The 14,475-nt window shown below is 47.5% G+C and overlaps 5 protein-coding genes across 7 annotated transcripts; 3 read left to right on the top strand and 2 right to left on the bottom strand.

Annotated features, from left to right (window-relative positions):
* Window positions 1–788: 788 nt before the first annotated feature.
* Window positions 789–1,253, top strand: LOC142111447 (histone H3). Its single transcript, XM_075193820.1, has one exon. It carries the CDS (start codon window positions 791–793, stop codon window positions 1,199–1,201), a length of 411 nt encoding a protein of 136 aa, XP_075049921.1. The 5' UTR covers window positions 789–790; the 3' UTR covers window positions 1,202–1,253.
* Window positions 1,254–1,715: 462 nt separating this feature from the next.
* LOC142111448 (histone H2B 1.1) lies at window positions 1,716–2,168 on the bottom strand. Its single transcript, XM_075193821.1, has one exon. The coding sequence runs from the start codon at window positions 2,141–2,143 to the stop codon at window positions 1,763–1,765; it is 381 nt and encodes a 126-aa protein (XP_075049922.1). The 5' UTR covers window positions 2,144–2,168; the 3' UTR covers window positions 1,716–1,762.
* Window positions 2,169–2,367: 199 nt separating this feature from the next.
* On the top strand, window positions 2,368–2,889 carry LOC142111437 (histone H2A type 1-like). The gene has a single exon (XM_075193805.1). It carries the CDS (start codon window positions 2,445–2,447, stop codon window positions 2,835–2,837), a length of 393 nt encoding a protein of 130 aa, XP_075049906.1. The 5' UTR covers window positions 2,368–2,444; the 3' UTR covers window positions 2,838–2,889.
* A 398-nt stretch (window positions 2,890–3,287) lies between these two features.
* Window positions 3,288–4,020, bottom strand: LOC142111445 (histone H1-like). 3 transcript variants are annotated; one of them, XM_075193818.1, is made up of 2 exons: window positions 3,442–4,020; window positions 3,288–3,393 (listed from the first exon to the last, which is right to left on the bottom strand). In XM_075193818.1, the coding sequence occupies exons 1-2, from the start codon at window positions 4,018–4,020 to the stop codon at window positions 3,340–3,342; spliced, it is 633 nt and encodes a 210-aa protein (XP_075049919.1). In that variant the 3' UTR covers window positions 3,288–3,339. The 3 variants fall into 3 exon arrangements, with proteins under 3 accessions (XP_075049919.1, XP_075049920.1, XP_075049918.1); XM_075193819.1 differs by having other exon boundaries at window positions 3,288–3,378; XM_075193817.1 differs by having other exon boundaries at window positions 3,288–4,020.
* A 996-nt stretch (window positions 4,021–5,016) lies between these two features.
* Window positions 5,017–5,499, top strand: LOC142111436 (histone H4). The gene has a single exon (XM_075193804.1). The coding sequence runs from the start codon at window positions 5,091–5,093 to the stop codon at window positions 5,400–5,402; it is 312 nt and encodes a 103-aa protein (XP_075049905.1). The 5' UTR covers window positions 5,017–5,090; the 3' UTR covers window positions 5,403–5,499.
* Window positions 5,500–14,475: the final 8,976 nt, after the last annotated feature.

The following is a 14,475-nucleotide window of genomic DNA, read 5'->3' as shown; positions in this document are numbered from 1 at the left end:
CATGTGAAAACTTAAGTTGTGTTATTTTATGTGTCTCTGGATAAAAGGTAATCTGTCTGCTCTATATTGCTTGGCATCTGTGAGGATACCAGGGTAACGCATAGCCCATGTTTGTTGCCAGCTTACTGACTGGCCCAAAAGCAACCTTATTTGCCAAGCTATCACCTGCCTCAGAAAGGGAAACCTTTTGTCCTATGATATAACCCTGAGAGACCATATTCTAATGGCACGGTGACATACATGGTTATACTATACACGTGGAGCATTTTGGAGAAGTGTGACTGGCATATTTCAGAGAACAGGGGGACTCCAACGGGTACTGGACCTTTATTGATGCTGCTGGGTACTTGTGTGATGGATTGATATCGGCTTAGTTTTAAGAGAATACCAATAAAAATAAGAAAAAACTAAAATGTGAAGAAAGTGTTGACTGCAATTTCTGGCTGTTCGGTGGCAACAAATGATCGGCGGATCCCAATAACTGGTGGTGAGCATGGGGTTAATGGTGGCTGTTTTTCCCACACAGTAAATATAACATCTGTTTGAACGCTGCGTGGAAACAAAGTAATGCTTTCCCGCTCAAATTCATTCCCGAGTTGCTAATAAGACTTAGTATACCGTTGATCTGGGAAGTACGTTACTACTGGCGGGTTAATTTGAAATAGTCCACAGTTTATTTTAAGCCAATCAAAGGAGGGGGGAATGCTTAACTCATCCAATCATCGTGCAGCGCTATGTATAAATAGGATTGTTAAGCTGCCGTCTTTAATATTCATTATAATTTTGAATAATGGCTAGAACTAAGCAAACCGCTCGCAAGTCCACCGGCGGGAAAGCTCCCCGCAAGCAGCTGGCGACCAAAGCTGCCAGGAAAAGCGCCCCAGCTACTGGCGGCGTGAAGAAGCCTCACCGCTACCGTCCCGGCACTGTTGCTCTGCGAGAGATCCGCCGCTACCAGAAGTCCACCGAGCTGCTGATCCGCAAGTTGCCCTTCCAGCGCTTAGTACGTGAGATCGCCCAGGACTTCAAGACCGACCTGCGCTTCCAGAGCTCAGCAGTCATGGCTCTGCAAGAGGCCAGCGAGGCTTATCTGGTGGGGCTCTTCGAGGACACCAACCTGTGCGCCATCCACGCCAAGAGAGTGACCATCATGCCCAAAGACATCCAGCTGGCCCGCAGGATCCGAGGGGAGAGAGCATAGATACTCGTCCCTCCTACGTACACAGCACAAAGGCTCTTTTCAGAGCCACCAAATGCGCATTCGAACGAGCTGTATCCTCCCATCTACCCAGCTTTCCGACATTATATGACCTGGGAGGGGCGGGTGCTTTATACATGTTGAGATCTAAAACCTGTTTTAAAAGTTATCCCGTTTTTTTAAGTGTTACTGTAACGTCCCTAAAATTCATTTTAACAACAGTTCTCCCTTCGGTGCAGGACGAAACATTGCCTGGGTCTATACTGATTCCTAGAGTAACTAAAGTACGTCTGGGTTACCCAATGGGCGAGAGCGGATTCATTCTACAAGCCGTTAAATAGATACTGCAAGACAGACAAAATATTAAATTGAAGTCGGCTTATTTAGAACGTTGGCTGGTAGAATTGTATGTATTGTAATAAACATTCGTACAGGGGATGGTGGTGGTACAGTATAGGAAAACCTGTTATCCATGACTTACAGGGAATGTGAATACAGCCCGATCAGAGAGAAGGTGGGTGGCTCTGAAAAGAGCCTTTGTGGTCTCAGGATATCACGGGTGAATTATTTGGCGCTGGTGTATTTGGTGACGGCCTTGGTGCCCTCGGACACGGCGTGCTTGGCCAGCTCTCCGGGCAGCAGCAGACGTACGGCGGTCTGGATCTCCCTGGAGGTGATGGTGGAGCGCTTGTTGTAGTGAGCCAGGCGGGAAGCTTCTCCAGCAATGCGCTCAAAGATGTCGTTGACGAAGGAGTTCATGATGCCCATGGCCTTAGAGGAGATGCCGGTGTCGGGGTGGACCTGCTTCAGCACCTTGTAGACATAAATAGCATAACTCTCCTTCCTGCTCTTTCTCCGCTTCTTGCCATCTTTCTTCTGGGTCTTGGTGACGGCTTTCTTTGAGCCCTTTTTGGCTGCTGGGGCAGACTTGGCTGGTTCAGGCATTATAGCGACAAAACGATCCCAATCACAATGTGCAGAAACTGTTCCTGATACCTCCCACAGCCGCTCTATTTATAGGCAGCCCATGTAAATGAGACCCACAGTCTGCTCTGTGCACTACTGGATGTTGTGCGATGTCAAATCCCACCCGCTGCTGCGGATTGGTGTTTGTTTGAACTTGAGCGGCACTAGCTAATTTGATAGCGGACCAATGAGAGAAGGGTGTCTGTCCCTACAGCGTATAAATATACGGAGGCGGGACAGATAGCCTTATTGTTGTAGATTGACTTACACATAAGTTGAAATGTCTGGAAGAGGCAAACAGGGCGGTAAGACCCGTGCTAAGGCCAAGACTCGCTCATCTCGAGCCGGTCTCCAATTCCCGGTCGGTCGCGTTCACCGTCTGCTGAGGAAGGGGAACTATGCGGAGCGTGTGGGAGCTGGCGCCCCGGTGTATCTGGCAGCGGTGCTGGAGTACCTGACTGCTGAGATTCTGGAGCTGGCTGGGAATGCCGCCCGTGATAACAAGAAGACCCGCATCATCCCCCGTCACCTACAGCTGGCTGTGCGCAACGATGAAGAGCTCAACAAGCTACTCGGTGGGGTGACTATCGCCCAAGGAGGAGTCCTGCCCAACATCCAGGCCGTCCTACTGCCCAAGAAAACCGAGAGCCATAAACCAACCAAGAGCAAGTAATTTCCTGCTGGATAATTGTCCCCACAACACAAAGGCTCTTTTCAGAGCCACCCACCCCGTCCCTAAAGAGCTGATCCACGACTATAACATCCCGCTTTAGCTGTGTGTTAACTCGAGTTAGACGAGGTTACATTGTAATGCTCGTTAGATAACGGACACAGTTGAACTAAACTCCCCCATCCAGATTGGCGGTGTCGTCTATTAAACAAAAGTGAACCATATATGGCACTGTCACGGTGCACTGACGTTACGTTTAAACAAGCTGCAGACACTTTATAATAAGACGGCAGGAGTCAGTATATACGGCTATAATCTCTTTTCTCGCACCACCGCCGGAAAGAAACAGCTACTCTAGAGCTCAGCTTCATAGCGCACACATCCACCCCCATAGAGTAACAGAAAAGTGTGTGTGGAGGGGGATATATACTATATAGCTCTGTCGAGACCGAGTGGGTGGCTCTGAAAAGAGCCTTTGTGTGATTGACAGGAGTGCGGCTCCAAGTTACTTCTTCTTAGGAGCAGCCTTCTTCGGCTTAGCTGCCTTTTTAGCCGGGCTCTTGGCTACTTTGGGCTTAGCTGCCTTTTTAGCCGGACTCTTAGCCACTTTGGGCTTAGCTGCCTTTTTAGCCGGGCTCTTGGCCGCCTTCTTGGGTTTCACAGCAGGTTTCGGCTTCTTAGGGCTTTTTACTGCTTTCTTGGCTGCTGCCGGTTTCTTGGCCTTTTTCGGGCTCTTGGCTGCGCTGGGAGACTTCTTCGGGGACTTGGGCACTTTCTTGGCTGCCGCTTTCTTGGGTTTAACCACCGCCACCTTCTTCTTAGCTGCCTTATCCTTGCTCTCCAGCTGCTTCTTGTTCAGCTTGAAGGAACCGGAGGCGCCGCTGCCTTTCACCTGGATCAGGGTCTCTTTCGTCACCAAGCTCTTGAGCGCCACTTTCAGGCGGCTGTTATTCTTCTCCACATCGTAACCTCCAGCAGCGAGGGTCTTCTTCAGGGCGGCCAGGGAAACACCGCTGCGCTCCTTGGATGCGGACACGCATTTAACAATCTGCTCAGACACGCTTGGACCGGACGTTTTGTTGCCCTTCTTGGAGCTTCCTGCAGCTGCTTTCTTCGGCTGACGCTTTCCCTTGACGGGGGCCTCTGCTGGAGCAGCGGGCGCTGCGGCGGGAGCTGTCTCTGACATTTTCCGTGCACCAAATAGAAACAAAACTTTTACATGCAGATAATCATCAACTGAGTTGTTATATAGAGCCCAGGTATGCGAAGCCATTGGCTGTGGTGAAGAGCCAATCATGTGCGCAGATTCCGGGGGTATTGTTACCACGCCCATTATCCTCATGGACGCCGTTCTAGAATGTCGGCTCCCGCTTTGTGTTTCTATGGCTGAAAGAAATGAGTTTAATATGAAGTGTAATAATACCGGCTCGTTGTCCTTTATTTCATCAGCACATTGTGACGCCCTTTCGTCGTGTGTAGACTTTTTATATTGAGGAACCCCGGGCAAATACACTGAAAATACACCCAACACCCCCATCTCCCTAAATCTCCTCTCTGTATCTTAACTTATGATCAAATACGTGGATGCGCCCAAAGAAAGCTCCCGGATCCCCCAGTGACTGAGCAGAGTAAACCTTCCTACTTCTCCTTTTATGTCATGTTTCACTTCTCACGTCTTATTTCTACCTTTTTAAACCTTCAGACTCCTGTGAGACTGTCACGTTACACAGATGTTCCATACTGACAGGCATACAGTCATGCACCACAATCGTCAGCTCTGAATATGTCCAGTAATCACTATTCCCGATTTAACATTTGCGACAGTCTCCTACCAGACAACACTGAAAGGATGGTCACACGGCAGTTTGAACACGGAGCATGCAGAATGCAGCCACCGCCGCTGAATAAATGGTCACAGACTGGTACAGAAAGTGAGTGAAAGTGCAAGCAGCGCTTTATTCCCAGCCTGAGAGCTCAGAAAACAGAAACATATACTGAGTTAACCGAACACATCTACGTTCTGCGTTCTAACAACAAAAGGTCGCCCTGATTGACATTACAGGACCAAAATATAATTGTACTACAACGGCCTGAAAACTGGCAGTGTTGGTATGACTCAGGAACCTGTTGCTTGGTGCTCCTCCCCTATTTCCCTCAAGTTCCCAATCAGGTCCGCCTCTCCTGTATAAAAGGACAGCTTGTCTAGCGTGTAACTTAGTTCGTTTGTTGTAGACGGAAAGAAGATTACCTTTGAACATGTCTGGCAGAGGGAAAGGCGGTAAAGGACTCGGAAAAGGAGGCGCCAAGAGGCACAGGAAAGTCTTGCGGGATAATATCCAGGGTATCACAAAGCCCGCGATCCGCCGCCTGGCTCGTAGAGGAGGTGTAAAGCGTATTTCTGGCCTCATTTATGAAGAGACCCGTGGGGTGCTGAAGGTTTTCCTGGAGAACGTCATCCGGGACGCCGTCACCTACACTGAGCACGCCAAGCGGAAGACTGTCACCGCTATGGATGTGGTCTATGCTCTGAAGAGACAGGGCCGTACTCTGTATGGATTCGGAGGCTGAGCACTGACTCCTCTCGTCTAATTTCATTACACACACAAAGGTCCTTTTCAGGGCCGCCCATCTCTTCCATTAGAGAGCTGTAATATTGCCCTAGTACTCGGTAGAATGTGTGGAATTCTCCCCACTATATATCGGTGATCTGTTTAACTTTTGTATCCTCGAGGATACACGATTAGCTATTTGAAACATATGCAAAGGTGATCGCTGCGTGTCAGTGTTGCCTTAGAAAAGTTTGTTAATAAGAGACTATCGCGTCCTGCTGGTAACAATGCACGATTGTAAAGCATACCAGATTATATAATAATTACATCTTGCACAGATACCTTTGCTGAGTAAATGTGACCAGTGGTATTGCAGTCTGTGTAAAACATTAAACGGTGCAACTCACGATTTGAACAATATATTATCTTTCCAGAAAACTCTAAATATGTGTCCCTATAATTGATATCTTGGTGCAGACTTTATAATATATGTGAGGTCTGGTAAGAGCAGGGAGATGGCATGAATGAAAGTAAAGTTTAAGTCAGCCTGGCTCATTCCCTCTTACATTTCAAAGGACAGCAGAAAGCATTCACCACAGAACTGGGTATTTGTTTTAATCATACATACAATAGTTTTAATTCATAGCATGGGACAATGTAGCACTGTGAAAATGGAGATGTGATTGCCACTGTTCATGCAGCGGTTATGATACATAGTAAATATAATATGTGATTTGACACTGTATATTAAATCTGTTCTTTGTTTCAGTCTGTACACTTCCCTGCATTCTAAGAGAGACTGTTACAATGTGCCTCAATACAGATGTTAGTCCTGTTTTTGTATTGTGACATATTAGCTGTATAACTGACATATTAGCTGTATAACATTGTTCTCTCTTTATTAGGAGCGAAGATTAGGGGGAGAAATTATATTCATAAATAATGGACACATGTTTGTTAAGTATTAATATCAATTATAGGAAGTATATTTAGGAAGGATTAGATTTTTCTTATGTGGATTATAGGAAACATGCATGCGCTCTCGGATCACATGGTCCCTTTGTGTGTGATTGGCAGCCCCCCTCTCTGATCTGGATCCCTGGTGTCTTGTTATGTGTTAAGAGTTACTTCAATGACAGGACATTGTTTACAGTGAAAGCTTTTGTCTCCTATAGCGGTTCATTGCAGCTTTAAAGTTATGTCATAGATGAGGTTGCTTTGCATTCCACTACATGTCACATAGTAGTACAGGCAACTTTATCCCTGATATCACATTTCATATATTTGGCTCATAATCTCGACAGCCAGCAAACCAGTCAGACAGCCAGCCACAGGGTTAACCAGGAGATAGGCATCGAGAAGCCCCGTCTGCCAATGGGTTACTTGCAATTGGGGATTTGGGGTTGGGGAAGTCACCCAACGAATGTCAGACAACAACTCTGCTACCACTATTTTGCACATATGCGTGGCCCAATTTCTCCCCTGTTGCCTCATACTTTGCTACATGACAGTGTCAACCTCCACTCTAGCTGAGTGACCGCACTAATGAGTTCCAATGGGACATCCAGGAACTGTGTACTGCTGTCTACCCCACCACCAGAACCAGGTGAGATCCTTACGGGACAGATCAGTGGCTTAGGCCAGAGTCTTTGGACCTGGAGGAGGAAGATGTGCTTGGGATAAGTCGAGACACTGAGTAACAAGGGTTAAATGTGTGCAAGAAGTGGCATAGTTTTATAACAACTGCGTTCAATACACCACTGGGTACACACCGTAAATTTTAGTGTTCAACTGCCAGGGAAGGGAGATGCAAGACCTATCACTCACTCACATCCCCTGATAATGAAGAAAATGGAACCAACCAGCTGTGTCTAGCAGCAGTAACCACCAGTTGGGGGTAGCTCACAATGTGGTTAGCAAACGGTTGCACCAAGGTCTGTCGCTAGCAACGTCAGGAGCATGACGCTTGGGACAGAGGGTGCAGGTATGCATGAAGAGGCTGAGCTACAAGTTGAGTGATCGCTGACAGGTAACACCGTACGTAGTCTGAAGGCACATGTATCCAGATGGCCGGTGCATGATATAGTGCCCGAACATGGAGATGGACGGGTGACAGTACAGCACAGGAATATGCTGCGACCCTGTTTATTTTCAGAATCACACTTGGTGGTACCAATTGCGGAAGAACAAGTTGACCCACTGGTGGTGATGGAGGACTTCTGGTTCATGTTCCCACACATTGAGGATGTAGCAAATCCCCCACCTGCCAAAGATACGGTCATCCAGACCCCTCTTCCAGTCCTAGTAGGAGACAGCCCCACAGGGCCTTGCCCGCTATCCTGCCTCCCATAAGGCCCCTGAGGACAATCTTGGGTAGCCCCAGCAACCGGATTGCAAGTTACGTGTGGTCTTAGACTCTCTTTATAGGGACTACAAAGGACAAAACAGTGGGAGTTTAAGAGCCAGGACTGGCGACACTTTGGTTCCGGTTGCATCACGGTCCATCGAACTGCGTGTGGATGACGTCATCCGGTGATATCCCTAGACGGCACGTTATTGGAACAACGCGGCTCCCCTTGAGGGGCATTATGCAACACCGCTACTGGTGGACAATTTAGGTGTTCAGCGAACAGTGAAAAAGAGGACAAAGAAGTCAACTACGAATGTACGATGGAAGTGTTACGACTAACGGTCTTATATTCAACCTGTAGAATCAGGTAGAGAGTTCCTCACCTCTAGCAGCCGCCTTCCACGTAGAGCTTGTTATGCTCAAAGGTACTCGGATGCCCCCAGGACTTATTCTCGCGGTGGTACAGGTGTATGAACGTACCGTAGCGTAGAGTAATGTGGTGTAGAGTCTAGCGTGGTAAAAAGACAGGCCAAGGTCTGGGTCCAGAGCAGATATCATGGTCAAGGTCAGGAATGGCAGCAGACTGGGATAAAGCAGGAACAAAGCAAGGGTCAGGGCAACAGGCAAGAATCAAATCCACAAGAACAAAGCCAAGCACAGCAGCAGGCTAAGACACAGAAAACAGGAACTATAACCTGCAGGGAGGCTAAGCCCTCACTGCCTTATAAACAGACACTGACCAATGTCAAAACAGAGAGGACAGCATGATAATCAGCCCCAGAAGCTGATTAATTAATTCAATTACTTGCGCACGTGCCTGGTTGCCCCTAATCCTGAGACCCGGCACTATCACTCACAGCGTCCCGACTGTTGTCTAGGCAACGGCCGGGGTGATACAGGAAGTGACGTCCCGGCATGGAGACAGCCTGGACACTTCCTGCGGGCATGGATAGTTGCGGTGACCTGAGGGACCACCACGACCCGTTACAGTACTTCCCACCCCCCCCCCCCTTGAGGAGGGATCAAGGAACCTCAAAAACCAAGTTTTCCAGGGAATTGTTTCAATAATCTATTGAGCAGTCTGTCAGCGTGCAGGCGCCTCTCAGGAACCCAAGAGCGTTCTTCTGGACTGGATCCCTTCGGATGCACCAGAAAATGGGTTTGTCCCTGAATCCTCTTGGAGTCGAGAATTTCTCCACAATAAATTCATGAGAACCATGCAAGTTGACTGGTCGGGGTTTGGGTTGTTCAGGAGTCTCAAACTTGGAGGACGAGACAACAAGTTTCAGGAGGGAACAGTAAAACATATTAGGGATTCTCAAAGAAGGTGGAATCTTCAGCCTGAAGGCAACAGGGTTAACTTTTTTTAACAATAGAAAACGGTCTAATGAACCTAGGTCCCAATTTATTGCAGGGTTGTTTGAGCCTAATATTCCGGGTGGACAACCAGACTTTGTCTCACACCTTAAGAGAACAGTTCCTGAAATGACGATCTGCAAAAAAAATTGACCGAGAGGTGGCCTGAAGCAGGGCGGAATGGAACTTCTTCCAAATAATTGTGAGATGGGAGGCTGTTTGGCGTACCCCAGGAGAACCAGAAGAGTTGATTGAAGCAAGAGAATTAGACCTGGGATGGAGGCCATAGTTGCAAAAGAATGGAGATGTGCGGGTGGAAAAATGGCAAGAGTTATTATAGGCAAATTCGTCCCACGGAAGTAAAGAAGATCAATTGTTATGGCATTTGGAAAAATATAATAAGATGAATTGTTCCAATGACTGATTGACTTTTTCTGTTTGACTGTGGATGGTAGGCAAAAGACAGACTGATGTTGATGTCAAGGTGGTTGCAGAAAGATCTCCAAAACTGAGCCATGAACTGAGACCCACGATCAGAATCAATATCTTCAGGCAGACCGTGGAGATGGAAGATATAGCGAATGAATAGTGATGCCAGAGTTCGGGCATTGGGTAGACCTGCCAAAGCGATAAAGTGGGCCATCTTGTTAAATTCATCTACCACCACCCAGATTGTTTTGTGACCGGGTGACCAGGGTAAATCTACAATGAGGTCCATCGACAGATGTGACCAAGGTTTACTTGGAGTGGACAACGACATTATTTGACCCGACGGAGAGCTTCTGATACTCTTGTTTCTAGCACAATCTCTACATGAGAGTGCAAACTCTTTAAAATCAGTGGCCAAATAGGGCCACAAAACTGTGCGCAGGAGGACTTCAGTGGTTTTGAAAACTCCAGGATGTCCGGCAATCTTGTTGTCATGAGCCTCAGATAGTACAGCCTTCCTGAGATGGACTGGTACAAACAATTTATCTGAAGGAGTCTAAGGAGGAGCAATTCTTTGGAAATGGTGGAGAGCAGCACCCAAATCCTGGGTCAATCCTAAATGAATTGAGGATGAAGGAACTGTAGAGAGCGGAACAGTGGAAGGGGCATGAGAGGTCATAAAGCGGCGGGAGAGTGCGTCCGTGCATCCGCTTAAACATTCTTGGAACCAGGTCTGTAAGAAATAATAAACTTGAAGCGGGTAGAAAACAAGGCCCAGCGTGCTTATCTGGAATTTAGACGTTTGGCAGATTAGGGCAGTTAGAGGAGCTACCAGGTCCAAGAAGGAATTAATAAATATCAGGTAATAATTCTAAAGCCTAGGAATCTTTGTACGGCCTTCAGATTGGTTGGGCATACCCAATCTAAGACTGCTTGGACCTTGCTGGGATCCATGAGTAACCCATCCTAGAAATATAGCCTAGAAATGAGACCTTATGGATCTCAAATTCACACTTTTCTAGCTTGGCAATGAGTTGATGTTGCAGAAGTTTAGAAAGGACATGTTTCACGTGAAGGCGGTGTTGGTCCACGAATGAAGAATATATCAGGTATAACATGACAAAGCGCCCTAATAACTCTCATAGAACATCGCTTATTAGATCCTGAAAGACAGCATGTGTGTTGCATAAACGAAAAGGCATGGACAGGTACTCATAGTGACCTGAGTGGGTGTTGAATGCGGTCTTCCCTTCATCCCTGTCCTTGATACGTATAAGGTTGTATGCTCCTCGTAGATCAATCTTGGTGAATACTGAAGCACTTCTGAGTTTATAAAAAAAAAGGACTGATATGAGTGGAAGTGGGTAGGTGTTTCTGATGTGATTGTATTTAACCCACTAAAGTCAATTCAAGGTCGAAGAGAACCGTCCTTTTTTAGTCACAAAGAAGAACCTGGCTCCTACCGGGGATTTAGAAGGCCTAATAAAGCCCATTTTAAGGTTATCCTTAATATACTCCTCCATGGAATGTGTTTCTGGTAACGAGAGAGAGTACAGTCTCCCTTTTGGGAGTTTTAGAGCCAGGATCTATGTCAATAGTGCAATCATAATCATGATGAGGAGGTAGCGTGTCAGCTGACTGCTTAGGGAATACATCAGAAAACTTATTGTAGGGTGACGGAAGCTGATCTAGAGGAACCTGGAGCAGACGAACAGGCACAGATAAGCAGGATGAAGAACAAGAAGGACTCCAATGAATGATGTCTCCCTTGTTCCAATCGATGACCGGACTGTGGAGCTGCAGCCAGGTATGCCCCAAGATCACCAGAACGGAAGAGCAATTAATTAGATAAATGGATGTTATGACTGTCTTTGTTTTTTATCTGGCAGCAGAACCTATAATCCATCAGAGGTGCTGCTACTGTCCTGCTCCTGAACTCTGCAACATGCCTGAAGGAGTTAATCTCCTTGTCTGATGCTAATTAGAACTGCACCTGTTGCACTGCTTTAAGTACCTGCCTCTAGCTGTGCTCTGAGCAGTTCATCCATTTGTTCTTGGCTGCTGCTAACCTGCTCCTGTGCTATTTGGTATACCTGCTGGACTGAACTTCTGTGTATGACCCCTGCACAGGGCCATCTTAACAACATTATGGGCCCCCGGGAAAAGCAGTGCACCGGGGCCCATATATATAGATATATATATAGATATAGATATTTAGATGTATACAGATACAGATATAGATCTAGATATATAGAGATTGATAGATGTACTTGCTCAGTGACCCATGTAGTTTTTCTTTTGTTGTTTTTTTTTCTTTTGCAGGATTATTTATTCTCATTAAGAGAAGTGCCTATGGGGCCCACTTGCTCGTGGGGGCCCCCGGGCAGCTGCCCACCGTGCCCAATGGAAAAGATGGCCCTGCCCCTGCCTTTACCTTGGACCTTGCCTGCTTGCCTGAGACCCCAAATCATTTGCCTGTACCTTGGACCACGCTGTTTTACCTGTTGCCCTGACCTTTTGGACAGACTTCTGGACCTCGCCTATTTGCTTGATATCTGCCTGGCTATTTGGATTTGTTTTTCTGGTCTCTATTTGATCCCTGGACTCTGTCTGCTTTCCTGGACATCCTTGTGCCTTCTGGACTGGGGTAAACTTATCATACTTGTTCCTGCCATTTTACTATACAGTCTCTTTTTGAACCTGTTATCCGTTTATTTCAGTTATCTTTGTTAATATATTAACCTGAATAAATGCACTTTGCCTTACACTTCTGTTGCACTTTGTGACTGCACTGGGATTCATAACATGATGAACTGCCATACAATCTGGGCCTGCTGATTGCACACCCTCTGACTTAGTCCTGAAATTCCTAGTGTTGTTGCATTGAACTATGTGTTTGGCTATTAGACATGTCTGTAAATCCACAATTACAAATGCTGCAAATGGACATTGTTCATCTCTGTTACCAAATCATACAACTATCCATTTTACTCCAAGAACTACTCAAAACTATTCCTGCTGCTGTGATAAGTAATTTCAACACTAATTCTGATTTTAAAGCAACAAACTCCTCTAATGAAAGCATTCAGACTGCAGAGAATTCTCCCAGAACTTTTTCTGACATTGGTGCTGCATCTATGATATTGCCAGCGGTCCCTACCATTAGGGATTCTAAACGACCAAGCTACCTGCATCCCCCTCTCACTGAGGAGGAACGATGGCGCAGAAGGATTGGTAAACTATGCCTCTACTGTGCCAGTGGCGAACATCTCTTACAAAGTTGTCCGCTCCGCAGACCACAACATCCTATGGAGCAGCCTTCAGTGTGCTCCTCTCCAGACCCTAGATTGTTCTGCACAGCACCTCCTGTTGCTTTACTTCAGCCTAATCTGCCAGTTCCAGTTGCCACCTGTCCTGCGGTGCCAGTTCCAGTTGCCACCTGTCCTGCGGTGCCAGTTCCAGTTGCCGTCTGTCCTGCGGTGCCAGTTCCAGTTGCCGCCTGTCCTGCGGTGTCAGTTCCAGCTACTGCCTATCCTGTGATGCCAGTTCCAGCTACCGCCGGCACTGGGTCTCCGGCCATTGCCTCCTGTTCCGAGGTGCCAGCCTCTGCCTTCAGTCCTGAGTCCGCTGTGTCCGGTCCTGAGTCCACTGTGTCCGGTCCTGAGTCTGCTCCCTCTACTCCCGAGTCTTCAGCCGCTGCCTCTACTCCCGGGTCTTTAGCCGCTGCCTCTACTCCCGGGTCTTCAGCCGCTGCCTCTACTCCCTGGGCTTCAGCCGCTGCCTCTACTCCTGAGTCTTCAGCTCCAGAGGGGGCGCTGCCCTTACAGTCTCCTCCAGAGAGGGCTCTGTCCCTCCAGCCCATTCCAGAGAGGACCCTGTCCCTACAGCCTGTTCCAGAGAGGGCCCTGTCCCTCCAGCCCGTTCCAGAGAGGGCCCTGTACCTCCAGTCCCCTATCGAGTTGCCTGTCCATGCGGTTCAGCCCGGGTTGCCTCTCCATGCGGTTCAGCCCGAGTTGCCTGTACATGCGGTCCAGCCCGAGTTGCTTGTCCATGCGGTCCAGCCCGAGTTGCCTGCCCATGCGTTTCAGCCCGAGTTGACTGTCCATGCGGTTCAGCCCGAGTTACCACTTGGTACTTTCTGCATTGAGGCATCTCACAGTGCTGTTTGCTCTGAGGCATCTCACAGTGCTGTCTGCTCTGAGGCATCTCATAGTGCTGTCTGCTCTGAGACATCTCACAGTGCAATCCAGTCAGAGTTCTGTGCCCAGTACGGGCTTCCCATCAAGTGTGCCTAACTTGCCATCCCAGTCGGGACTCCTGCTCTGCCGTTCCAGTTGAGGACTCTCCAGAGACTGCTGCACAAGCTGGGTACTCTCCAGAGACTGCTATTGAGCCTGAATGCCCAAAAGCCTTTTCCGAGTCATCAGATCCTCCTCCAGTCTTCTTTGATGGAGACATCAAACAGTTTGTTATGGTACTCAAACTTTCCATGAAACAGTTTCAAGATTGTCCGGTTTATTTTGTTGATCAATTTAACCAAGTGGGTTCAATTATTATGTGTTTTAGAGGGGAGCCACAAACCTGGGACTTCTCATTACTAAATTCAGATGACCCCATTATTCATAATACCATGGACTGTTAATACTGTTTGTCAGAAGTAGACTCCATCCACAGTCAAGTCATTTGATTACGATTTGTCTGTGCCCGTTCCAGCCTGTGCGTCAGTTCCTGCACTTGTCCATAAGACCTCTATGAATGTGTCTTCCATCAGACAGTCTAGGTCACCTAGGGAGAAGGTTAACAAGAATGGAAAAACCTTTGCTTTGCCACTTCAGTCACAACAAACACCAACCTTGGTGACTGGCTTTTTGGGCATATCATCATCGGGTGATAAAATAAAAGGTCCTATCCCGACTCTAGGCTGGGACTCAGACTCTGAAATTGAATTTGTGGAGGA

Source organism: Mixophyes fleayi (assembly GCF_038048845.1).
Source record: "Mixophyes fleayi isolate aMixFle1 chromosome 4 unlocalized genomic scaffold, aMixFle1.hap1 SUPER_4_unloc_3, whole genome shotgun sequence".
Taxonomy (NCBI): Eukaryota; Metazoa; Chordata; class Amphibia; order Anura; family Limnodynastidae; genus Mixophyes; species Mixophyes fleayi.
The sequence above is the reverse complement of the archived record's forward strand: the minus strand, read 5'-3'. Positions and strand labels throughout refer to the sequence as shown.

What these genes read in the sequence shown, in the direction of transcription:
- LOC142111436 (XM_075193804.1), top strand. Translation starts at nt 5,091, where the DNA reads ATGTCTGGCAGAGGGAAAGGCGGTAAAGGACTCGGAAAAGGAGGCGCC.
- LOC142111447 (XM_075193820.1), top strand. Translation starts at nt 791, where the DNA reads ATGGCTAGAACTAAGCAAACCGCTCGCAAGTCCACCGGCGGGAAAGCT.
- LOC142111437 (XM_075193805.1), top strand. Translation starts at nt 2,445, where the DNA reads ATGTCTGGAAGAGGCAAACAGGGCGGTAAGACCCGTGCTAAGGCCAAG.
- LOC142111448 (XM_075193821.1), bottom strand. Translation starts at nt 2,143, where the DNA reads ATGCCTGAACCAGCCAAGTCTGCCCCAGCAGCCAAAAAGGGCTCAAAG.
- LOC142111445 (XM_075193817.1), bottom strand. Translation starts at nt 4,020, where the DNA reads ATGTCAGAGACAGCTCCCGCCGCAGCGCCCGCTGCTCCAGCAGAGGCC.